The sequence below is a fragment of the Rhamphochromis sp. 'chilingali' genome (assembly GCF_963969265.1).
Source record: "Rhamphochromis sp. 'chilingali' genome assembly, chromosome: 19".
Classification (NCBI taxonomy): Eukaryota; Metazoa; Chordata; class Actinopteri; order Cichliformes; family Cichlidae; genus Rhamphochromis; species Rhamphochromis sp. 'chilingali'.
Window position 1 is genome coordinate 17075603 of NC_137946.1, and position 25226 is coordinate 17100828.

A 25226-nucleotide genomic window follows, 5' to 3' on the forward strand; every position below is an offset into this window, starting at 1 on the left:
GTGTGTGTGTGTGTGTGTGTGTGTGTGTGTGTGTGTGTGTGTGTGTGTGTGTGTGTTTTAAGGTGAATAGCTAAAGTGTGGTCTCTTAAAGCTTGGTGTTGCGTTCAAGTAACTAAATCAAACAAATCTGTGACTATTTTTTCACATTTATATTCCCTAAGCAAGTTAGGGAATCCCACCGTTCTTATACGTTTCCCCCTATTTTCAGATGCAGATGATGAAGATGATCAAAAACAGCATATTAAACGCCCTTTTTGTTGAGGTGAAAATGATCAACACACAAGTTGTGGGATGTCTTGGATTCTACTTCCAACATTGAGATTGCAGGCTGGTTTGCATGGTAACGCCACAGGTTTATTTTTTCTTTCTTTCTTCCCTTTTTATTATTCCGAAAACAGAATGTCATTAAAAGAAATGCAGTGAAACAGAGAGAGGTGTCAGTTTTGTAGAAATAAGTCCTGTGATTTAAAATTCTGCCCTAAAGCAAGAGAGGGAAAAAGCTGCAGTTGAATTCCAAGAAACAATCAGTTCATCTCCTCTTCTCTTGTGGATACTGTCATTTTCCATGCAGTCCAAACTCCAGCCATGTCTGATTTTGGAATGATGAATTTAAATTTCAAATATAAGTAAAGTATTTTTGAGATGGTGATTTGTGAATGGGCTCAAAACACAATTATTAAAACTTCTTTTTATATAATCAGAGGAAATGAACTGTTAAAAATTCAAATGAGCGGGGGCCGTCTAGTTATGCAGATTTCATCAAAAGGTGGTAACAATTAAAACAGGAAGGCACGCGAATGATCTCCCACCTCTGTTTTCCCTTCATTCACCCCTCCCCCCCCCCCCCCCCCCTTCCACACGTTTGTTTTTGTCTTTTAATAGTGCGTCTAAGTAGCTCCCCTGTAGAAGAATTCCATCGTTATACCTTCTGTTGTTGCTCCATGCTTTCCACTGTTTTGGTGGAGGAGGAGGAGGTAAAGGAGTAGGAGGGGGGGCTGTCGTGTGCGTCAGTAAGTCAAGCATGTTCCAATAACGGGCATTATCTGCTGCTATTTGCAGTGTGCTGTAACCAGGCAGTGCGCCGCGCTTTTTATTTGTTAAAAATTGCTCCTTGGTGATGGAAACGATCTCGGAAGGAATATCATCTGCACGGGCAGAAATAAGGTAGGCTGAAGCTATCTTTTAGTTTGCTTATGCGAAGCACTCTGTGGCTGTTGATGAATTATTAAAGCAGAGGAGATTTCCGAGTTTTAAGTAGGTTGTAGTACTCCACTGAAACACCTGGCTCTATGTCAGTTTTACCCAAGTTACACGATGCATTGGCGTTTCAGCACCACAGACAGCAACTGGATGTCATAGAAAAAGTGAAAACATTTTTCATTTTCATCGTACCTAAAAATGCTGTCTGAACTTTTATGTTTTAAAATAATTCTATAATGCTTTTTGCTCAGGAATCCAACCCTTGCCCTTGGCTCTACAAGCACAAAGCCAAACGCAAAATCCTCAGCTGAACCTCAGCTATAAGTGGTCAGAAGATGGCGGGAGGTGTAACGAGGACCACGGGGATGGGACACATCCTGAAGTTGAATGTGCGGCTGTTAGCGGTGGCTGTGCTGCTGGGAACTGATGTGAGCTGGCTGGGCTTGAAAGACCAGGTTGGGGTCAATGCCCAGAACAACGAGAGAAGGGTATTGGCACATATCCCTGGTGATATCATCATAGGAGCTCTGTTCTCTGTCCACCACCAACCACCTGCAGATAAGGTACATTTTGATGTGTTTATGTGCATATGCTTGCACACATCTCAGTGTAACCCTTTAAAGTCTGAGTCATAAAATAAACGCCAGAAAATTTAAATTTTGCAAAACAGGAGTGGTTATTGAACCTTCTGACAATTAAAACAAATAAAATATTAATATTTGCATATATGAGTTTTAATTTGTATCATATTTGCTCCATCGTGCATTTGTTATTTTTTTGTTTGCAATTTATTGATAAAAAAGGGGGAAATCACATACACTAGGCGTTAAGGGGGTTAGTGTCACAAATGTAAATGATCCATCTGTGCTGATCAGGTCCATGAGCGAAAGTGTGGTGCGGTCCGTGAGCAGTACGGGATCCAGAGAGTGGAAGCCATGATGCACACTCTGGACCGAATTAATGCAGACCCCACCATCCTTCCCAACATCAGCCTGGGCTGCGAGATCAGGTCAGCACTGACAGAGCTCACTGTGTTGTCCTTTTGTTTTAGCAGGACATTGTTGTCAGCCTTACACAATATTTACACAATGAAGAATTTTTATTCAACTGATGGTTTGGCTTACAGACTGGTTCATTATGAGATCAATTATAATATTATGTTAAACACAGAAAGATATTTTAAGAAGGCTTCTAAACTTTGGTTGCTTTAAATGAATAGACAGTATCAAAGTACATGGGGGAGATGTTTATAGGCATCAGAGGAGAACCAAGCAAACTTTCAAATAGACTCTGAAGATGGCTGAGTGCAAGCAAGTGAACCGTAGCTGGAGGAATTGAGCCACAAAAGCAGCATGACAGGTAAGGGTAGACTGTAGTTTCTTTTGAAGTAAATGCAGTATTTAAAAGCAACATTTTGAAGTCATCAGCAAGCCTGCTTGTGATGACCTGCTTGTGTTTCCTGACACAGCTCATGGAAAACAAAGTGGGAATTTTGTACTATAAAGACCTTAAAAGACACTGATCTGCTCTGATTAGCGCAGACTTCCTAAACATTGAATTCCAGACTTCTGAGGAATTTTGAAATTGTCTTTGTGTAGTGGTTTCCTCAAAATCACTGAAGCACAGACTGTACAATCCTCACCTCATGTTCCCATAATTCCTGCCAAAACAGTGTGATTGCTAACTCAGTCTTTCTACACCAGGGATTCGTGCTGGCACTCTGCCGTGGCACTGGAACAGAGTATTGAGTTTATTCGGGACACACTAGTGTCCAGCGACGAGGAGGAGAGCCAGGGCAGATGCACGGCAGAAGGAGGGAGCATGCTTCTTCAGGGGAAGAAGCCTATTGTGGGACTTATTGGACCAGGTTCCAGCTCTGTGGCCATCCAGGTGCAAAATCTCCTCCAGCTCTTCAACATCCCACAGATAGCTTACTCAGCCACCAGCATGGATCTCAGTGACAAGGTAAGGCTAGTCAACAAACTCGCTAACAACAGAGCTGCAAACTTTAAATCCACACTGAATAACAAAGCAGTAAGCATGTCCTCATCAAAGTGTGAGGACATGCGTGGCAAGTGTGGCAGGGAAGAAAAACAAAACAAAAAACAGTTAGTGCTTTGAGTTTTTTTGTTTTTGTTTTGATAAAAAGGAATTTCATGTAAAATACAAAAACACAAACCAATCTAAAAACTTCAGCTTGGTTTACATCATGTTTGATAAAACGTGATCTCAATTTTGAGAATCTGCTTTTAAGCTAGCGCACAGCGATGGGTATGGTGTAAAGATTATAAGGGATGAATATGCAAACTAGTAGACGAGCTGTTGCATGCAGATAAGCCAGCTAAACTGCCAGACTGGTGATCATGTAAATTCCTTCCAACAGAGCCTGTATAAATATTTCATGAGAGTAGTACCATCAGATATGCAACAGGCCAGAGCAATGGTGGACATTGTCAAGAGATACAACTGGAGCTACGTGTCTGCAATACACACTGAAGGTAAGACTGTGTATGTCAGAGTGTTAGAGTTTTTTCTGTTATTCTGCTTTATTCTGTTCCTGCCAAAGACCACTTATATACATACAGGTACAGCTCTTTTCCAGTTGCATCTGAAGAATCTATTTTAAAGCGTTTTAGTCATCAGGAAGCACGTGACTCCCCATTCATTCATCTGATTCAAGCATTTTTAAGTTTACCTGTGAGGGGGTGTAAAAAAAAAAGCACAACACACAACAAAAGGAGCTTAGCTGTATATATCGAAAAATTCAAAAAGCCTTGTGATGCAATAATTCTGAAATGTGCTTTTGTCTTTACATCCACGCCTACAAACGTATCAATGTGCATTTTTTAGGCAAATTCATTGTCTGTTAATGTACAACTGATCATTAAAAAAATATAAATTGATCACTGTCACAAGCTTTGAACTGTTTGTGTATCAGGCTGCGTTGTCCCCTGATTTCATTAATGCTTAAGTTTCTGCCTAACATTCTTACAGCAGGTATATAACTTTACTTAATGTTCCAGCAATAAAGTAATAAACGTTCATATTTATTGTTGTCCTCTGGCGACAATGACACACCAGGCTGCGATGCACAACACTCCCCAAAAAGCAAACGTCAGTGTAACAAACATTAACTAATCACAAGAAAATATACTCCGAATGCATCACTCTTATCTTTATTCAAAAGGGTTTCCATATATTTACTGCCTCTTTTATAATGTCTCAGTGGCTCCAGGACATACAATTCTGAAATAAATCGCTCTTAAGTGCCAGATTTAGGCAGGATTGTTCCTTTTTTCTTCTTCTTCTTCTTTTTTTTTTTTTGTATAATTACCAATCTACTGTAGGGGAGGATTTAAAGTAAGTGTGTTTTGCATGCTGAATTTTCTTCTCCAAAGTAGTCTGATGTTTACACTACATCTATTCTTCTAGCATTTTTTAACATGTAGTCCACAATGGGGGTTATCCAGCTGACTTTCTATTTCTTATTTCATGAATGTAATTACATGTGTAATTACATGTGTACACTTCGATTTTTTCCTATGTATGTATATATATATATTACCTGAACAGTTTTCCACAATTTTGTGAACCAGTTACATCAGCTAAAGAAGGCATTCACCACTCTGGAAAGTTATATATATATAAATAATATTCATCCTTGGTTGTCTTTACTTTTAAATATCTGTGAAATGGAGTGAGCTTTGATTATTAGTCTTTTAAAAGTTAGACTCTCAGACCCATGGAAGGTTAACCAGTTTCTTGGAAAGTTAGAACAAACACAGAGAAACATTAAAGAGTATAAAGCAATTTTAGTGTATATAAAATACAGCATCACTAGTATGAATGGCAGAGAATTTAATCATTTCTAAAGCACAGAAAATCAATTTAAAACTGTTGCTGCTGCCACTCAAGAACGCAAGCAACGTTACTCATGTGTAGTGATAGAAAAAAATATTTCAAATAGTGTCAGAGGGAGAGCATCCTCGCGAAGCATGAGAAAGTAGGTGACCTGATTTCTAGCAAAAACAGAAAAGTTTAACCCCTGACAATTCCTGTAATTGGGGGGGAAATGTACCAGATTCCCAAGTGCTGCGCTGGCATTACGCAAGTGTTCATACATTCATCTGTATCTGTGTCAGCACACTAAAAACAATTGGGCTAAGCAGTAAATGTGTTAGAAACATCACAATGAAGATGCTGAAGCAATTGTTGTACAGTAATGTGAACAAAATTGTTGGAAAAGTCAGAGATAAATTTGAAATTTAGATGAGAATGATACACAAGCTGGAAAGGATGTGCAGCAGGTTCGGATGATTAAGGACAGAGATGGAAATGTACTAACATGTGAAGAGAGTTTGCTGAGAAGATGGTGGGAGTACTTTTAAAGCTGATGAATAAAATGTCACAGGGAGGAGGACAGATGGAAGATAGTCAGTGAAGCAGGAAGCGCAGAAGATTAGTAAGAAAAAAGTGACTGCAGTTATGAAGAGGATGAGGAATGGAAAAAATGCTGGCACCATTTTGGAGGTGTGGAGATGTCTAAGAGAGATGACAGTGGACTTTTTGGCCAGATCTTTAAACACAATCCTGTAGAATGCCTCAGGAATGGAGAAGAAGTGTACTGGTAGCAATTTTCAAGAACTGGGGTAATGTGACGATGAAGACTTGCGCATGTATTGCAGGAGGATGTTCAAAGAGTTGTTGTGTCAGAGGAGGATGCTTGGGATAAGAAGCAGTCAAAAGAAGAAGAAGTTAGCAACAACTATTTAACAGACCCCCAGCTTTTATGTTTTTATGAACACCATTGCATTCATGTGGTTACCTCCACAGGTAATTATGGTGAGAGCGGTATGGAGGCATTTAAAGACATGGCAGCAAAAGAAGGGATCTGCATTGCCCACTCTGACAAGATATACAGCAATGCAGGGGAGCAAAGCTTTGACAAGCTTTTGCAGAAACTCAGAGGCCATCTACCCAAAGCCAGGGTTGTGGCTTGCTTCTGTGAGGGCATGACAGTCCGAGGGATACTGATGGCCATGAGACGACAACGCCTAGTGGGAGAGTTCGTCCTCGTCGGAAGGTGAGTGGCGACTTCTGGTATGTAGGATTCTTTAGACTGCATTTCTTAACTGTTGGAGTTTTTGCTGTTATCAGAAGCTGTTAAATCCTCTTAGTATCATGTGCTACTTGCCAATACAGATTTTCTTCTGATATCCACCATCAAGAGAAGATTGTTGATTTGTTGTCTTCCTGTCATCATCACCAACATCATCATTATCCTTGCTATCATCAGTGTTTTCATTGCATCCATCAACATCATGGAATCAAAGGTATTTTTTTTACATCTTTTTTGCACATTTTTAGTTCAGTTGTGAATATATTAACATTTATTAAATTTCAATTACTACTGCTACTGCAGCTCCATATAGAGAAAAAGGTAACAGAGCCATACATTATTATTATTATTATTATTATTATTATTATTATTATTATTATTATTATTATTATTATTATAGCTGTCACAACAGTAAATAGTGCCAGACCAACGTATTCCAGTTACTCTGTTTCCCTTTTATAAGAAAATCTGAGTAGTCTAATCATTAGATAAAGCATTGTTTTCCTGATGTCCAGTATGTTAAAACATAGTCATCATTATAAGAGATCTCGCACCATACCACATCAAATCTGCTCTTGATGTGGCCTATGTTTAATGCATAGATCATTCTAACGATACGTTAAATGAAGAAACTGTCAAAGATTGTGAAAACCGAGCAGGGAGGAAAGCATTCAATTAGATACACAAGGGGAGAAAACAAGCAGAAAGAGGTGGTTGATTTAGCAGGAGGTTTCACTCTCTCCGAGAATAACATGTTTTATTTTAAGGTTTAGCTCTCTGGCTCGCTCTTGTCCCTGGTGGTCTATAAATGCCTTTCCTCATTAGGGGCCACATATGTAGGCTGTCGCTCAAATCTGACAGCAGGAAACATAAAATAACCTTGAACTACATATTGCAAAACACTGTGTTCTACCATCTATGTTATCCATACAGAGCTTTCAGGTAGCTGTGCTGTTGAAATGTGCTCATTATTAAAACTTGTGCTTAATTTGTTAAGATGTCCCTCATTATGAGGGTGACTAGATTCGAAACGTACTGCGGAGGTGTCAGATTTGTCTCCAGTTGTTTTTGATGCATTCATGCAAGCATTAATGAGCACGCGTTTTATGAGTTCTGTCCTTCAGTGATGTGTATTTAACATCACTCAACATTTTTCTTGCATTTCTTGTTAGCTGCCTCCACAAACGATCATTTTCATTAGCTTGAAAGATCTGTCACCTTGCAGTACATGCCTAGACTGGATGCTTTTAAATTGAGGTACTTAAGCCTGTTTTATACAGCTGCATCTGATCAGCAGCCAAACTGAGCTCATGTAGATAGATATCTATGGATAAATGAAAATGTATCACATTTGTATATAAAGGCAAAAGGTTATATAAGTACACTCCCTATTTTTAGTCACATTAGTGGTCTAGAAGTGGGAATGTCAACTATGTTGGATGGGTGTACTGTTGGATGAATTTCAAAATAATTTAATAAGTTAATGGCCACTGTTTGAGGTTGACCTGTGTCTTGCTCTTCATTTAGATAGATTAGCTTTTACATTTTACAGAGCTGATTCTGGCCTGTAGTTTTTGCCATTTGAAATGTTACTTTATATACCCTCTGGTTTAGCTTCAGTTTAAAGTTTTGTGGTTTGATTAGTAATCGTGTTGTGACTATTTATGCTTTGAGGATTTAGAGTTTGTGTTATTAATATTTGATTCTTTGTGTTTGGTTTACTTTTGCCCTCCCTTCTAGTTTCTTGGATCTTTTTGTCAAGTCTTTCTCTCTGTTTGTGATTCTGTGTTTGGTCCCTCGTGTGCCACATGCTTATGCCTGAGTTTGGATTTTCCAGTTTGGGCCATTTTTAGTCTTTGAACCAAATAAAAGGTTATTTTTCATTTATTTTGTTTTGTCTGCATATTCCTCTTTGCCCACTCATGACACACACGCTCCATCAGTTCCTTTACAAAGCGCTCCAACTAATCACTTGGAGTTTTTAGTGTTAGCATAGCAACCCAACCCCTGACTGGCTTCTCACCTGCAAATTGGTGTGATGCATTGGACTGGTTGTTTGTGGGACGAGTGTTTTTTTTTTCTTTTGGTCAGACAGCTGGTTTGGATTTTTTTTTTTTTTTTTTTTTTTTTTTGTATGTGTGTTTTGTTAAATTTTCAGATTTTAGATATGGGAACGTTTGTGGCCTCAAGTTTGTTTTATAGAAGTGAGGAGTTCTAAAGTATTTCCTCATAAAAATCTGCTCATACATGTATTTTAAAGTGAAATAAGAAAACGATGTGTGTTCACACGTATCTGTGTGTGTGTATGTGTGTCTGTGGATGCACATCCTTGCACGTTTATGTGAGTCTTCAGGCTGTAGGTGGTGTAGCAACATGCTGCATACAGCATATTGCCCTCCAAGGTCGATGTGTGGGTTTTAGAGCTCTCGTTCAAGTGTGATTCAAACTATCCAGAGTCAAAGCCCTCCATGCTTTTCATATCCATTTCTGCCTTTTTCATGCCAGTGTACCATTTCTGTACTTGCTTCTCTAAGGATGAGTTATGAAATGATCTCCTACCTCACTCTCATAAAAAAAAAAAAAAAATCCACCCACACTACTGTTGTGTAACTCCAGCTCGGTTAGCGAAGTTTTCAAAAATGACTTCTTTTTTTCAGTTAGAAGAGTGCAATTGTTTGTGTCAGTGAAGTGTGCATTTTTACATGTATGCACATGCGTGGATGTGTAATCACCCTTCTTTTTTTTTGCCTTTTTTCTGACTGTAGACAAGTATCCAGAGGGAGAGATAATAATAGATGGGAGTAGAAATCTTTTCAAGCAGTTCACTGATAGATATAGCTTATTGACTCCAAGACCTCTGTGTTTTTCAAAAAACACCACATCAGATGTGCAGACACTGCAGTCTGCTGATGTTTGTTTGGAGTTTATTCGGCGGTGGATTTTTTTTTTTAAGAAAAAGGACCTTTAAGGTCCTTCGCCAAACAAAAATAAATATTTTCTGTCATAATTTTGAGTTCCAATATACTATGAACCTTGACAGTTAGATTTAAAGGAATAGTAACAGATTGGTGCAGAGATGCAAGTTGTTAAAATCTGAGAAATTAATTAAAGAATAAAATAGGGAAATAAAAAAAACAAAAACAATAGAAAATGCTTAAAACAAATGCTTTATTTTTTAGAACTTTGTAAGTCTTGTGTTGGCTTATCTGAGTCATCATTGTAAATGTTATTCTCATTTCAGTCATTCATTTATGAAGACACCTCTGGTCTCTTCCAGTCTGAGCAATTGTGTGCCAATAAATTATTATCAACACAACAGCTTTTCAGCAAAAAAAATAAAATAAATAATAATCCATCGTGAATTCAGTGTTATGTTACTTTCTAAATCCACTACAAGATATCTGCAAGCAGTGAGGAGGGGGAAGCAGTTCAACACTGCATAGTTGCCATGGCAACACGATCTGATCATGTTAAAAGCATAGATGCAAGCGCTCATAGGAAAACATATGAATGCTTATTGCAACACTGACCCAGATTTATTTTTGAGGCAAACTCGGAAGGAGTGTGAATCTATAGAACAAGTTTAGGAAAATATATTAATAACAGAAGTAAAATATGATCACGTTTCTTGTTTTTGGGCTTCGCAGATAATTTCCTTCAGCTGTGACAGTCTCAGAAATCTAAAAAGCAATTTCAGAAGTTTCTTGATTCCTGGTGTGATGATTGTATTTGTCAGTTTTGCTGAAAATTGGAAAATATTTGTTACCTGTGAAATAAGATGCCTCTTGCCCTTGGGCAGCTTTTGAAAAATCCATATAAAAATCCATATATATTTATAGGTAGGTAGGGGTTGAAAAGCATTACTTGGCAGAAAAGCACCAGGGTTCTATATCGCTGACATTCACACTCGATTTCCAGGTTCGCTGTACTAATGTGTTTAAGGCATAATTCTTATCTGATAGTCCTGAATGGTGCTTTAAAGAGATGTCTCTTTTACAGTTTGCAGTGTAGCCCTTTTCAATTTGTTTCTCTGGTGTAAAGTGTCAAGTTTTCCAGCTGTGCTTAACAGATAACAGGCAATAACAAGTTTTTAGCAAATCTTGCTGTGTGCACTACACCCTTTGAATGCTTTCTGGGAACTAGCTGTCCCACTAGCTATGTTTTTATATACTTTATACTCACATTTATAAGCCAAAAAATGAAATAAAAAGAATAAATAATAAAAATAAATAATGAAGCAAATAATTTAAAAAATAAGAAGAATAACATCCTAATAGTAACAGTACTTACCTAAACTAGCTGTTGCACTTTTTTCTAATTTTCCCTTCCTCCTGTCCAGCGATGGCTGGGCTGACAGGTATGATGTGACTAATGGCTACCAGAAGGAAGCAGCCGGGGGAATCACTATAAAGTTAAAGTCGGCGTATGTGACCTGGTTTGATGATTACTACCTGAACCTGAAGCCTGACGCTAACCTGAGGAACCCCTGGTTCCCCGAGTTCTGGCAGCACCGCTTCCAGTGCAGGTTGAAGGGACATCCACAGGAGAGCACTGCTTACAACCGCACTTGCACTTGTTAGTAAAACACCTACTTAGACACTTTTAACGAATCAGTAAAATACTATCATTACAAGGGTTTTCTATTGTCTATCTCCTTTCTGTCCACAGGGAGAGAGTCTCTGCGGCATCAATATGCTCAAGACACCAAGATGGGCTTTGTCATAAATGCCATTTATTCGATGGCTTATGGCCTACATGCCATGCAACAAGCACTTTGTCCAGGATATAAGGTATGAGGACTGATAGAAAACATTTAAGTGCTTTCACATCAGTTGTGACAGCAGTGACATCACTTTCTCTTCCACAGGGTTTGTGTGAGAGCATGCGTCCCATTGATGGTCGCAAGCTGCTAGATTTCCTGATGAAAACCAACTTTACTGGTGTATCTGGGGAGGCCATCCTCTTTGACCAGAATGGAGACTCACCCGGCAGGTAAGGCCTGAGATGGCAAAGGCAGAAAAAAGGGGGCAGGAAAAGCATAAATTGCTGTTTAATGTGTGTTTATATTGCATGCTTGCCTCAGGTATGAAATCATGAACTTCAAGCAGACAGGTGAAGATGAATACGCTTACATCCATGTGGGAAGCTGGGATCAGGGTGGCCTAAAGATGAATGATGAAGAAATCTGGAGCAACAACAGTGAAATCATCCAGTCAGTCTGCTCTGAGCCCTGCCAGAAGGCACAGATTAAGGTATGAACCCGTTCAGCGCACTCAAGGGCCAGAGTTACACCTCTAAGGTTTAATACTCAAAATTTTAATCTATAATGTATTTGCTTTTTTTTTTTTTTTTTTACAGTTTGTAGCAATAGTTGTACACACAATCGTGACAAGATCATATATCAAACCAAAAGACAATGCAAATGACTTGATTTTAATGTGTGCATCAAACTAAAGGGTGGATTATGAACATTTTCTCTTTTTGATGCCGCTCATAATTCATGATGCCATATGACCACATTTAACCACAGACCAGACAACTCGGGACAGTTATAATGAAGAAACCTTTCGAAAAAACACGACCCACACAGCAGCCTTAAATTGATCCCACGGGTTCACAATTTCTAAAACTGGTCCAGTCAGATCCTCGAGTATTCTGCCAGGGATTCAGCAAAGCTCTTTGTTCAAGCTTTTATCATCTCCCATCTGGACCTTTTTAAGCTTCCTCCAGATAATTCAAATCACGAAGAACACTGAAGTGTCCCTCTCCAGTATTTTCCCCTAAGTTCTAATATGAATCCCTCTTTACTTCTGACACCCTGTTGTTTATGTGGAGCAGTGCACCGCTACAGAAGCAGCCTGTTGGAATACCATACCACCTTTATTTATCTCAACTGTTGTGGGGAAATCGTTGTAGAGCTATGACAACATATGGCATTTTATAGGCTTGTAAGTTTTCCTGTAGTGGCTGAAAAATACATGTAGTGAAAGAAATAGAACGAGAATATGATCACCTCTCACAAGCATTTCAGATTTGCTCTTAAGTTTATGCTTGTGTTAATGATTGTTAATAACCTCCATATTGGAAAAAACAAACAGTCACCTAGAGTGGACAAGACTCAGCTGTACATCTAAAGGGTAAAGGTCACTCTTTTGAGGATGCCAGTGTTCATATTTTGGACCGGGAGTAAAAGGAGTAAATGAGGCCATGTATGGCCACTGTGAACGACCATTAACGGATAGAGAAACTGTCACCACCTACAGTGCAGTCTTGAGATTCCTACCCAGAGGCCTCAACCCCCGCTCGGATCTTGTGGTAGTGACCCATGCTTTTTTTTCCACATCTTGGCTCATGTGGTGGGGCACATGATTAAAAGTGGTGCCACAAGGGTTTAAATACCTGGGACTTTCCACCATTTGGTTTCAGAACTGAAGAAGCTCTTCTGGATGAGAGGTGAAACGTCTTCAAGAAATTTGAGAAAGTCCAGTCGTTTTCTTTCCTTAGACTGTCATGACCTGGATGACTGGGAACCTACACAGACAGATTCCCAATCATGTTCACCCACAAAGGCAACCTACCTTCGCACTATTAGAGGATGCGGCAGAACCAAAGGAAATGGGAAACTCCGCACAAAAATTTTAGTAATTCTGATTAAAACTCCAGACCACTAACCACTAACCCTCCGCACTTCCACTTTTCCTTTTCCAGCTACACTTCTTCATATACGTGTTGCTATGGTGAGGAAAGTTTTTTGTTAATAATGAGACTCAATTACCTTCTGGACGTTTTTTTCTTCTTCATTTGCTCCCCTGGTGAACAAATTCTCATTTTCTTAGCATGTGGAGCAGTCAGAGGGTAAGATTACCTACAGGAAATTGTCATTGGAGCATTGAGACCTTTCCAGTCTTTCATACTGGTGTGTCTGTGTCTCCAGGTGATCCGTAAAGGAGAGGTGAGCTGCTGTTGGACCTGCACTCCCTGCAAAGAGAACGAGTTCGTGTTTGATGAGTACACTTGCCGAGCCTGTGAGCTTGGCTCCTGGCCCACAGATGACCTCACTGGTATGCACTACTTCATCTGTGGCACTTTCACTTACACTTACACGGTTTCCGCAGCGGTCAGAGGAGCCACGAAATCTGGGTCCACCGCAGTGACGGTGGACCACATCCGTTAACAGCCCTAGCATTCTGTACAAAGACACACTACTGCACAGAGATAGTATTCACATATAAAGAGACCTAGATCCAGATTTCTTTGTAAACTGTCCTATCATATTTTATTTCCTCTCTAGTTTGAAAAAAATATTTTTTCCTAAATTTTACACACAACAGTTACATTGTTGATGCCCACAGTGTTGCAACATGAGTGAAAATCTGTTGCTGGAGTAAGCTACAGTCTGTTGCCTGTTTCATGAAAATACATAAATACACTAGTTTTAATATTTCGTTTACAAATGCATCACATTTTTGAATGAAACTTTTCATGTTTTTTCTCTCACTAATCATGATCTCTCTGCACCCCTCAGGTTGTGAGCCAATTCCAGTGCAGTATGTCCGCTGGGGGGATCCAGAGCCCATTGCTGCTGTAGTCTTTGCCTGCCTGGGCCTCATGGCTACACTTTTTGTTACATCTGTTTTCATCAAGTAATTGGAGCCAGTATCTATACATTTAACTATGAATGCACAGGATGTTTACATACATATTCAGGACTAGCAAGGGCTAACATCAGTTTATTTTGACCTACTGTTGGTGTTTTACTGCGACTCTGTAGATGTTTTTAAAGTCTGATGTCCCTGTTTGCAACTGGTTGTTAGTGATATATGCAATACATCCTTTGCGGTATTGAATGTCTCATGCTTTTGTATGACTAACATTTAATTAGACAAAGTAAAACAGTCACTGCGGTGCTCTGCGTATCTTTTATCAGCAATGTGAATCTAGATGTTTCATTTATCTGTAGGTTTTGGGACACTCCTGTGGTCAAGTCATCCAGTCGGGAGCTCTGCTACATTATTCTGGCAGGAATATGTCTGGGCTACCTGTGTACTTTCAGTCTTATCGCAAAGCCGCACATTGTCTATTGCTACCTCCAGCGGCTGGGAATCGGACTGTCCCCTGCCATGAGCTACTCTGCTCTCGTCACCAAGGTACTTTTTCTGTTTAGTTATCAGAAGGTAGGGGAACAAGCACATAAAGTATATGCACGTTAGCGTCTTCTTTCACTTCCTATGAAACTAAGTGGGTTAAAACAGGTGCTCATTGTGTATCAGCTGCATTTGAAATCAGCTTATTCTTTTAAGCACTAAAATAGGTATTCTACAGTATTTAATTTTAAGATCAGAAATTTCAAAATCAAATTTATATGTGTACTTCTGATCACATTTTCCCTATATCACCATCCCTCTATCACTACTATACCTAGGGATGGGAATTGATAAGATTTTCACGATTCCAATTCCATTTTCGATTCTGTTTAACAATTCGATTCTTTATCGATTCTCCTATCGATTCTTGTTTTTAAAAAAGGAGAAGACACAGGTCGATTAGCTTAGAACTTTGTTTTATATCTTCTCTTTGAACAAGAAATTTAGGAGTAACCCAACTGTGAGATGTTAAGAGATCCACAGCCTATGGCTCTTCGATGGGGTGTCACGGAGTCCCCAGAAAAAAAAAAATTGTGAATGTAAAATAATAAAATAAGTATTTGTCTGTAGCAATAACAAAGTATAACATAAATTATTCTGTAGCAATTACACAAGAATATCCAGTAATGTCCCTGCCTACAATTAAACACATTCACATTCACAAAATCGGGGCCATCTGCTGTGGCAAATAGATGCAAGCTTTTGACCACAAACTTAGTCACTGCTCGGTGACATTCGTCTATCCTGGCCTAAAAGGAGACGCTACCGGTAGACTGCAGCGAGAACTGGCAGCATCTGAGCCTGACTCTGTCTGTCTCTCTCATCATGGTCACCTAAATGCAATGCACAGTAATGGCAGGTTTTGTAATAAGGCAGATCGCGCTAACATAATATGCACTGTTAGTTGATTATTTACCTGCCGCACTAACGGGAGAGGACGTGCAAACGTTACCACTGCTGCTGGGTTGAGATTCACTAGTCCTAGGCAGCGGAATTAAAAACACGACATTCATTTAAGGTCATCGCCTGTTTTGTGAGCAAATGCTTTTGCATATTCGTAGTGTTTCCTTCCTTAAATGAAATATCTTGCAAGTTGTCCTGTTGTCATCCGTTCTCGTAAAGTATAACCAAACATTTGTGCCGCTTAGGCACCATGTTTCCTGCCAGGTACATGACGCTCTGCAACGTGGGGAATTGTTTGCAAAAATGACAAACAATTCAAATTAATTGAAACAGTGGGAACCGGTTGTCAACAAGAACCGGTTTTCGATTCCCATCCCTAACTGTACCTGTGGAATATACAGTATACTAAAGAGTGTAGTTACTGTGACAGTAATAGTTACTGTCACATTTTTTCTCACTGGCACTTTCAGTGTTTAACAACATGTTGGAATTGAGCTGCACGGTTAAGAAGTTATCAAAACAAGCCTGCAAAACGTACAACACTATATTGCCAAAGGTATACACTTCCCTGTACAAATCCTTGAATTCAGGTGTTCCAGTCACTTACATCATCACAAGTGCATAAAATCAAGCAGCTAGGCATGCAGACTGCTTCTGTGAAAGAACGGGTCGCTCTCAGTGAATTCCAGCGTTGTACCATGACAAGATGCCACCTGTGCAACAAGACTAGTTGCGAAATTTCCTCACTACTAAATATTCCACAGTTAACTGTAAGCGGTATTATATGAAAGTGGTAGCAATTGAGAATGACAACAACACAGCTATGACGTGTAAGGCCATGTAAAATTGGAGTTAGTGGACACTGAGGGGCACAGTGAGCCCCCCTAACTTTCTGCAGAGTCAGTCGCTACAAACCTCCAAGCTTCATGTGGCCTTAGCTCAAGAGCAGTGCGTAGAGAGCTTCAGGGGATGGAAGACGAAATTACTCAAAGAAGATGTTTTTTCTATGAGTCCCAAATGACTGACTTTAAAGGACTTTATAATTTTGACAGAGCAAGGGCTTTCTAATTTCATTTAAATTTCTCTTTATAAACCACTTTTTATCAAACTGCTTATCTACTGTTGTAGTCTTATGTTTTCAAGCATAAATAGAATGGCAACTCTAGAGTAATGTTGGGAGAGCCACCTCCAGAGACTGAATGATAGCCAATTGTAAGAGAAGCATGGTAGAAGTTGAGGGTCTGAGTGTGGGCTGAGGTTGCTGCTGAAGAACTGGGAAGGGGATTATTGTCATGAATCAGTGCAAGATGTATTCTCCACAGTCGATGTCATTGAAGCCTGCATAACCATTTGATCTATTTTTGATCCAGACCAACCGCATAGCACGGATCCTGGCAGGCAGCAAAAAGAAGATCTGTACCAAGAAACCGCGTTTTATGTCCGCCTGCGCACAATTGGTCATCGCCTTCCTACTCATACTCTTGCAGCTGGGGATTATTGTGGCACTTCTCATCATAGAGCCACCACAGGTATGTGCGGGTTTCCTTTGTAATGTGGGGAATGGTCATATACATTTATTTATACAACTAGAGAAGCTTCTTCCTTTCTTTAGGTGATCTATGATTACCCCAGTATCCGTGAGGTGCACTTGATCTGCAATCTGACCACTCTGGGGGTGGTAGCACCGCTGGGCTACAATGGCCTGCTTATCCTCAGCTGCACCTTCTACGCCTTCAAGGTACTTCAACATAGCATTAGTCAATAATGCAAGGCTTACTAAGATTTTCGGTTACTTTTATATGTTTTTGTTACTCACTTTTCTTTCCTGTGTACTGTTCGTTTTACTTTACCACGCCCTGCTTTAAAATGTACATACTCCCTTTTCTCACACAGACTCGTAATGTACCAGCTAATTTTAATGAGGCCAAGTACATTGCCTTCACCATGTACACCACCTGTATCATCTGGTTGGCCTTTGTTCCAATTTACTTTGGCTCCAACTACAAGATCATAACCATGTGCTTTAGTGTCAGCCTCAGTGCCACAGTGGCTCTCTGCTGCATGTTTGTCCCCAAGGTAAGAAAGAAAAAAAAAACCTAAAAATCTAAAGATTTTCTGTTTGGTTTGGCACTATCCCTTTTCACACATTTTTTTACACTTCCTTCTTGCTCATTTCCATTATCAGGTCTACATCATGCTCGCCAAGCCCGAGAAAAATGTCCGCAGCGCTTTCACCACATCCACAGTTGTGCGCATGCATGTGGGCGATGCTAAGAAAGCTGCCAAATCTGGCAAATCTTCTAGCAGCATGGCCAACTTGTTTCGACGTCGTGGCTCTACGCAGGACAACATAAGGTACAAGCTGGCATTAACGTATATATATAGAGATAAAAATAAACAAACAAAGATTTTATTAACATAGCTGTGAGCCTATCAATCAATAGGTTTAACATTTTGTCTATGTTCAAGGGCTGTATCTAACATTCACACACACACTCTGATGACTGTAATATGATAAACTTGGCTTAACCTTCTAACTTGTAGACAACCCACTCTACCACCTGAGCCACATGCCCCAAGTCTACAGCATCTGGTATTTTCAGGTGATATCCCATCCAAGTACTGACTGAGCATGCTCAGGGTGGTATGGCTATGAGATGAAATGAGGTCATGTACTGTAGGACTACCTCTGTTTTGAATTTTTAAAGTGTTTCCTACTCTCCATAGCATTTAAACTAGAGTGAACTCCTTAAGTAGTGGCTTATTTTTTCCATTAGCAACTGTATAATGACTTATTTTTTCCATTAGCAACTGTATAATGACGCATTGTGAGATAAAATCTTTGATTTATTTGTGCTTGATTTATAATAACAAGCAATATGAGACCATATTGGCACAGTTTCCGATGATATTTTCGATAAAAAAACTTAACGTTTGATAGGAGTTGCACGCCACATTTGCAATGCCATAGTAAATGGCCTGTATTTGTATAGCACTTTACTTAGTCCCTATGAACCCCAAAGCACTTTACACTACATTCAGTCATCCACCCGTTCACACACTGGTAAGCTACATTGTAGCCACAGCTGCCTTGGGGCGCACTGACAGAGGCGAGGCGGCCATTGGCGCCACCAGGCCCACCACCAGTAGGCAACGGGTGAAGTGTCTTGCCCAAGGACACAACGACCGAGACTGTCCAAGCCGGGGCTCGAACCGGCAACCTTCCGATTACAAGACGAACTGCCAACTCTTGAGCCACGATCGCCCCATAGTGTACAACAAGATAAAAATATGATTGAGCTGAAGCTAAAATGGGACAGCTACAGACAGCTGGGGTGATACAGTGGATATGAGGTTTAACTAACTGCTGATTGGAGAAGAAAATACAGTCACCTTCTTTAGTTGTTTCTGTTCATGAGTCCATCAAACGATATGGAAGATCTGCTTAGATATAGTACAGCTAAGAGCACAGCCATCCACATCTCTTCTTTAAGCTTTATACATGTAGAGCAGAAGTTGTTGCAACAGGCTGAATATGAAGCCAAGAAAAACTGCTCCCAGAGCTGGGAGTATGTAACCTCATTTGGGTTACGCACTCCCAAAGGATCCCCACTGCCTTTAAGGATTTCTCTTTCGAGGAAGGATAAAAGAACATGCAAAGAGACTTAATATTACACAGCAGGCAAAAGATAGAACATAGGAGAGTAGAAATACTCGTGAGAGGAATTGGAATATGACCCTCATCATGGATTATAATAGTTTAAAAAAAACCCTGGTGTGATGTTGAAATAAATTACAGATATTTACACCAAATACTTACATATTTACTGACAACTTGCAGTATTACACCATAAGTATGAGATTACTTACTGCCATTCATGTGATTTTCAGTTCCAATGGGAAATCAGTTACATGGACACAGAATGAGCGTGGATACAGACCAAACCTGTGGAAGAGGATGTCATTTCACGTGAAGAAAAAGGATCCAGTCGAGGCAAATCAGACAGCCATCATCAAGCCATTCTCTAAAGATGGGGATACACCAGCAGACAACGGTGTCAAGGAGCAGTACGAAGAGCCACAGCTTTCTCAGTCTTTCACCTGCACACCCTCTCAGTCACCTTTGCCCACCATCAGTCAGCATGCAGCGAAGGCGGTGTGTCATCAGGGAGGAGAGGATGCCGAGGATGCAGAAGTTTTACCCACCTATTTACCCGAGCACCCCGCTGGGGTGAGAAGAAGGGGCGGGGACAACAGCCAAGGTGTTGGTGCATTGAATGATGGAGACATTAGCATCATAGGAGTGGGTGACATTGGCATAGGGATGATTGGCGGCCAAACTCAGGGTACCACAATCATGGACCAGATCAGTAGTGTGGTTAACCGTTTCACTGCCAACATCAGTGAGCTAAATACCATGATGCTGCCAGGGGGAGCCACCGTCAGCCCACCCTCCACCACTGCTCTGCCTGCTGCTACTGCAGACACCACGGCGTGTCCACCTCAGTACCTCGCGCCCAGGAACAGACAGACACCCTCCACCGTCACCACATATGCGGAGGTAACAGCTGTTTCCAGTTTCTGCGAGAATCGACCAGCGGGTAAGATTTATGAGCACCTGGCCGGGACTTGCGTGAGTAGCAGACGGGCCAAGGATATGGAGGAGCTCATGGCTCTGACGCCTCCCTCTCCATTTAGAGACTCATCTCTGAGCTCCAATGGCAGCTCTCCCCCTTCCCTGTCCCCTGCCTCTGAGGCTGAATATGACCAGCTGCTGCTGAGACATTACAGCCAGAGCTCGTCCTCTCTTTAAACCTGCACCCCCCTCCCACAACTTATTTTCCTTTTTAAATCTTCTATCCAGGGAGTATTTTAAACTCCAAGAGACAAAACTTCCCACTGGACCAATCTCTTTGATGCCTTTCTTCATGTGGATATTATGAATGTTTAAGGTTTTTTTCAATGAACAGATGCTTATTTTCAGATTGCGACTGGGCACACCCACACATGACCTCATTGAGTACTGAAGGACTTAGAGAGGAATACCAATAGAAGGATTTAAAAAATTGGACTGAAATCAAAATAAGGGCATTTTAAAGACTTTTTACTGCTTTTCTGACATGTTTCAAACTCAGTTTTAAACTCCAAAGACAACTTTGATACGGCTATTGTTCTAGGGACTCCAGGTGTTTAGAAAAATTAAAAATTACTACAAAACCCCAACATCAAATATGATTGTGTTTTACTTGGATATTTTTCATTATCTTTTATCATTAACATAGAGAGTAAATGTGTTTTTTTATCGCTTGTTGTTGACCTTATGCACTTTTTCTACTGAAAAACTGCCCTAACATGTGATATTGTGAGACCCCGCTGGATCCAGATTGTAGGAAGAAGCAAGAAGGTATTTATGCGAAAATCAAACAATTTACTGCCAATCACAAAAGACATGAGAGCGCATTTTGTATCCTGATGCTAAACAGGGAAAAGTGGTCAAATGCTGCAAATCAGCCATCAGGTTTTTCTCTTTCTCAGTGACCTTTTTCATGTACTGAGGATCAAACACCTCCTATCCCAAGAGGACAGAAGCTTTTTATGTCTCAAGGAAGTCAGACATTTTCCCAGTGGACGCGTTCATCAGGTGTCTAACCCACAAACAGCGTTCGGACTACTTGGATGTCTTCTTTAATTCTTTGATCTAGTTGTGACTCAGTTGAATGTATAAGTTTCAAGATCTGTAGTGGACCAAACTGATCTTCCACCTCAGGATGTGTTCAGCTGTAACGTGCTGAATGACTGTCGTCATGTGGCGGATCAAAATGTCTCCAGTTTGCATGATGTCAGGATTTGTTTACACTCTCTGAGGTATGTTTGTAATGATTTACTTTTTAATATCGTAATGTCAAAATACTATTATGAATATATACAGTAGCACAGTAACAATACTAATAGTGATATTGATGTGCTTTTAAGATTAGTTTAAGGAGGAGAGAAGCAAATTTAAATTGCGCCAGATTTTTCTTTCTACTAAAAAAAAGTTTTTTTTAAGCCTTGCTTTTTACTTATATGTGTGCCAGTGCATTGAATTACTTTGTGGTTATGTAAAATATGCTACTGAAAATCTTACTGTAAGCCTATTCAAATTTCTTATGCCTGAATATTTTAATTCATTTGGTATGCTTTTTTTGTTCTTCTTTTTTGTCTGCACTTCTGCCTCTCTGAGGTTTAAGGTCAAGAATAATATGGATTCATAGGTTTGCAGCTTTTCAGCTTCTAAGATGTAACTGAAGATACTGACATGGTAGCTAACATATGTCTGGTTATCAGACCTTTTTCTTTTTACTATTTCCAGTCTGGCTTCAGTCCCTATCTTCTTGTTTTGTCTGATATTTCCATACAGACAGGAATGCGTTTATGTTTTTTTGAAATGTGCAGTATGTTTTTTTAATATAAAAAAAATGTTCATGGATAGTCGCCACATATGCATGCATGCAGCTTGTACCAGTCATGCAGGTTCATTATAATATATGCCACTATTTTCTGACATGATTTAGAGAATGGTTGTCTTATGTTTTTTATCCGGTTTGCAGATTTAATTCACAGCTTGGTCTTCTACTGCATTAAAGGTTTCCATTCAAAACTAGCGCTTTGTAAATTATTGTTAATAGCTCTTATTTACAATGAAGGAATGGAGAAATGCTTCATAATGAATATGACAATAGTGATTAAATTTTAATATTTAGAAAGTTGAAGTAAAATGTAATATCTCTGTATAACTCACAACTAGTACTAACAAATGGCAATCATTTTATAGGAATTTATGTTTTTATTGTCGTTTTGGTTTGGCAACTGAGTTTTTTTCACAATGTATTTTTCCTCTGGCTGACCAAATCCCTATGGTGGGTTTCTGTTCCCTACTGGATTAGGTGGCTGCTCCACAGTTTGGAGAACCAATGTTTTAATGAGTCGCATCTCTTTTTAACACTGAAAACTGGATCGTGTGCACCCTTTCTGTCAAATCATGCTGCAATACTTTAGAAACCTAAGGGAAAAGGCATTTCTAGGACGTTCTTTATTAAATAACGTGATATAATTTTGTATGCCATACACTGTAGTCCAAAAATTTATAGTGAGATTACGAGTTCAAAAGATAGCGGGCAAGGTTTATTCATAGTTGGAGCATAATAAGCTTAAAGTAAAGTAAGTAAATAAACAGCTTTCTTAGGGCTCTAACTGGCTTGCAGCCAGTCTCCACTACATTCCTAAATTTTAGTAGGAATGCAGGTTACTGTGCGTTAATTTCTTTCTGGAAGAAAAAATAAGTGATTATTCTTTATTTTCATTTAACTGTAAATGATGAGAGAATTGGGAATAATAGTGACAGTAATTCATATTCACTAATCACAGTGATTATGTGAGTGCCAGACATTTTTCAGGTATCCAAGACTCACTTCTTCTGTTCTTTACAAGGTTTGCATGCATTTGTTTATGGACAGCTTTCTTAAGGTTTAACAGCATTTTCATTGGATTGAGGTCCAGACTTGAAATGTGCAACATCTTGATTCTTTTTTTTTCCAGTTATTTTGTTGTGGATTTGCTGCTGTGCTTTGAACCATTGTCTTGGCATGAGCCAATTTCAGCAAAGCTGTCGGAGAGGTGGCCCCACATTTGACTGTAGAATGTACAGAGGAGTTTACCAAGTCCTGTGGCTGCAAAACGAGCATAAATCATCAGTCCTTAACCACCGTGCTTAACAGTTGTTATCAGGTGTTTGTGTCGATATACACGTTTTGCTTCTCTTTCATATGTGGTACCATTATGGCCAAACATCTCCACATTGATCTAACCTGTCCACAGGTTATTTTTCCTAGAGATGATTGTTCAGATGTAATTTTGCAAACCTGAGCTGTGCTGGTGTGTTCTTTTTATAACAGGACACTGGAGTAAATTCTCAACCATCTCACACTTCTGTTTAATCGGTTTTCTGTTTGATGTTTATTCAGCTGATTGAAAACTATAACTTTAATCTCAGCCAAACCGTTTAATTCAAGAACAAATAAAACACTGAATGAAAAAAAAAACAATAACATTTTGAAGTTATCATGTTTAACCTGAGTTCGCCGGCTCTAGTGAGCCTTGAACCCCCAGCTAGCTATCAAGCTAGTGGGTAACAGACGTCTCCGAAAACATCGGAGCACTTTTGCAAATATGTGATATCTTGATAAATCGAGCAGATATTTGAAGTTTACACAGCTACATTCTTAAAAGTATCTTAAAAGTTTATTTTGTGACCCAGAAAGGGTAATATTAAAACTAAGTAGCTGTCGCCATTGCTGGAAACTGGAAATGGCTGGGCCGCAATATGAATTCTGGGATAGGTTGGGCCACGAAGGATACACCAGACCCATGCTTAAAATCTGGGGAAAAAGAGGACACATTTGTCGGCCACATATTGAAGAGCCTTTGAATCTGGACAGCCTTCGTCGCTTCGCTGTAACGTAATCAGCCTTCAAATCCGGCCTCCAGGATGCAGACTCTGAATTTGGACACAGCTTCTACTATACCAGAGACTGCTTCTTCTTCTTCTTCTTCTTCTTTGGCGTTTAACGGCAGCTGGCATCTTTGTACATTCATTGCTGCTATCTTCTGTTTCAGTCCGTTATTACACTCTTAAATCCTACTACTTATTCCTGCGTCTTTCAGGATGTTATAAAGCTTTAAACTATTAAATTAGTTGTTGACGATTTTGATAGTCAACGTAATCATGACTAGTCGAATATCGTGGCAGTCCTACTCTGGGTAACTGTTTTTGTCATGTAAGTGGATTGCACTTTGTCAGGCCTCTACCCTAAGACCTGACCAACTTGGGTGTCCCACCTGAAGGCTAAGCTACTGATGGTCTAGCTTTTATGGTCACTATGGCATGAAAAACCCCTGACCACATTAAGGTGGCAAACCGTCAGAGGGAAAACAGAAAAGCAAAAAAACAAAAATAAAATAAAATAAAATATTGCTCATCAGATTCTAACAACTAAAACAAAAAAAAGGCATTTACCTCAATTGGATAGCCTTTAACAAATATATTCAAAACCAACAATAACACTTCACACTTTTGCCAATATTAACAAAACTAAAAAGGGTAGGTTCTAAAAAAGAGAGAGAGAGAATTCATAATGTTTTGAAAAATAAAAAGAATAGAAATAGAAGACTAAAATAAAATATCCATCCAGATCTTTACAACCAACAACATAAAATATATCTTAATTGGATGGCCTAATTCAAATAAATTTTCAAAATGAAGTAAGAATAAAATAAGACCTCTCAATATAGCCAGTACTTACAAAACTAAAAAGGGTTGGCATAGTAATAAAAAAAAAACAACCTGTTTATCGCGGTTTCATGGAAACTCAAATTGACAGACAGACAATAAACGCACCTCATTGCCTGCCGTAGTCAAACAGGAGAAAGTACGTTCTTCGCAGCTGCACTTCATCTCAGAGGTAGGTTAATAAATTTAACTTAACCACAATACTTTGACATGGGCTCTTTATCAACTTCAGTTCAACTTGAAGGCGGGGGCAAGCTGCGTTTAGCAGGATGTTTAGTTGGGGGTGCTGTGGTAGCCTGCGTACAAAGAGTGCACGGAGGTAAAGAACGAACGACACGTGAAACCTATCATCTCGTTTGTGCCTTTTCAAGCGGATTTTTCAGCTACTGTAGTAAACCTTGTCCATATTCAGTTTGTGGGTAATCTATTATTAATTTATTTTCTTTGTCAACTTCTAAAAGTTGAGAAAGTTGACTTAAGGGGGCAGGACGTTTGTTTAAGAGGGCATTGCCCCTTTTTTGACCCACCGTAT

At 39.6% G+C, this 25226-nt stretch overlaps 2 protein-coding genes across 2 annotated transcripts in view; both read left to right on the top strand.

The window, feature by feature from the left end:
• Positions 1-1535: 1535 nt before the first annotated feature.
• grm5a (glutamate receptor, metabotropic 5a) lies at positions 1536-21935 on the top strand (the record flags this gene model as incomplete). Its single annotated transcript, XM_080866824.1, has 17 exons — positions 1536-1763; positions 2076-2209; positions 2904-3165; positions 3584-3698; positions 6034-6283; positions 10659-10894; positions 10988-11109; positions 11187-11311; positions 11403-11571; positions 13254-13380; positions 13845-13962; positions 14280-14466; positions 16737-16895; positions 16979-17104; positions 17260-17442; positions 17552-17721; positions 19258-21935. The coding sequence occupies 17 exons, from the start codon at positions 1536-1538 to the stop codon at positions 20177-20179; spliced, it is 3633 nt and encodes a 1210-aa protein (XP_080722950.1). The 3' UTR covers positions 20180-21935.
• Positions 21936-24796: 2861 nt separating this feature from the next.
• LOC308386830 (uncharacterized protein) overlaps positions 24797-25226 on the top strand; it is a 15718-nt gene continuing 15288 nt past the window's right edge. Inside the window, exon 1 of the mRNA XM_080866636.1 lies at positions 24797-24866. The gene's annotated coding sequence lies outside the window, so the exon portion shown is untranslated. The remainder of the gene's footprint in view (positions 24867-25226) is intronic.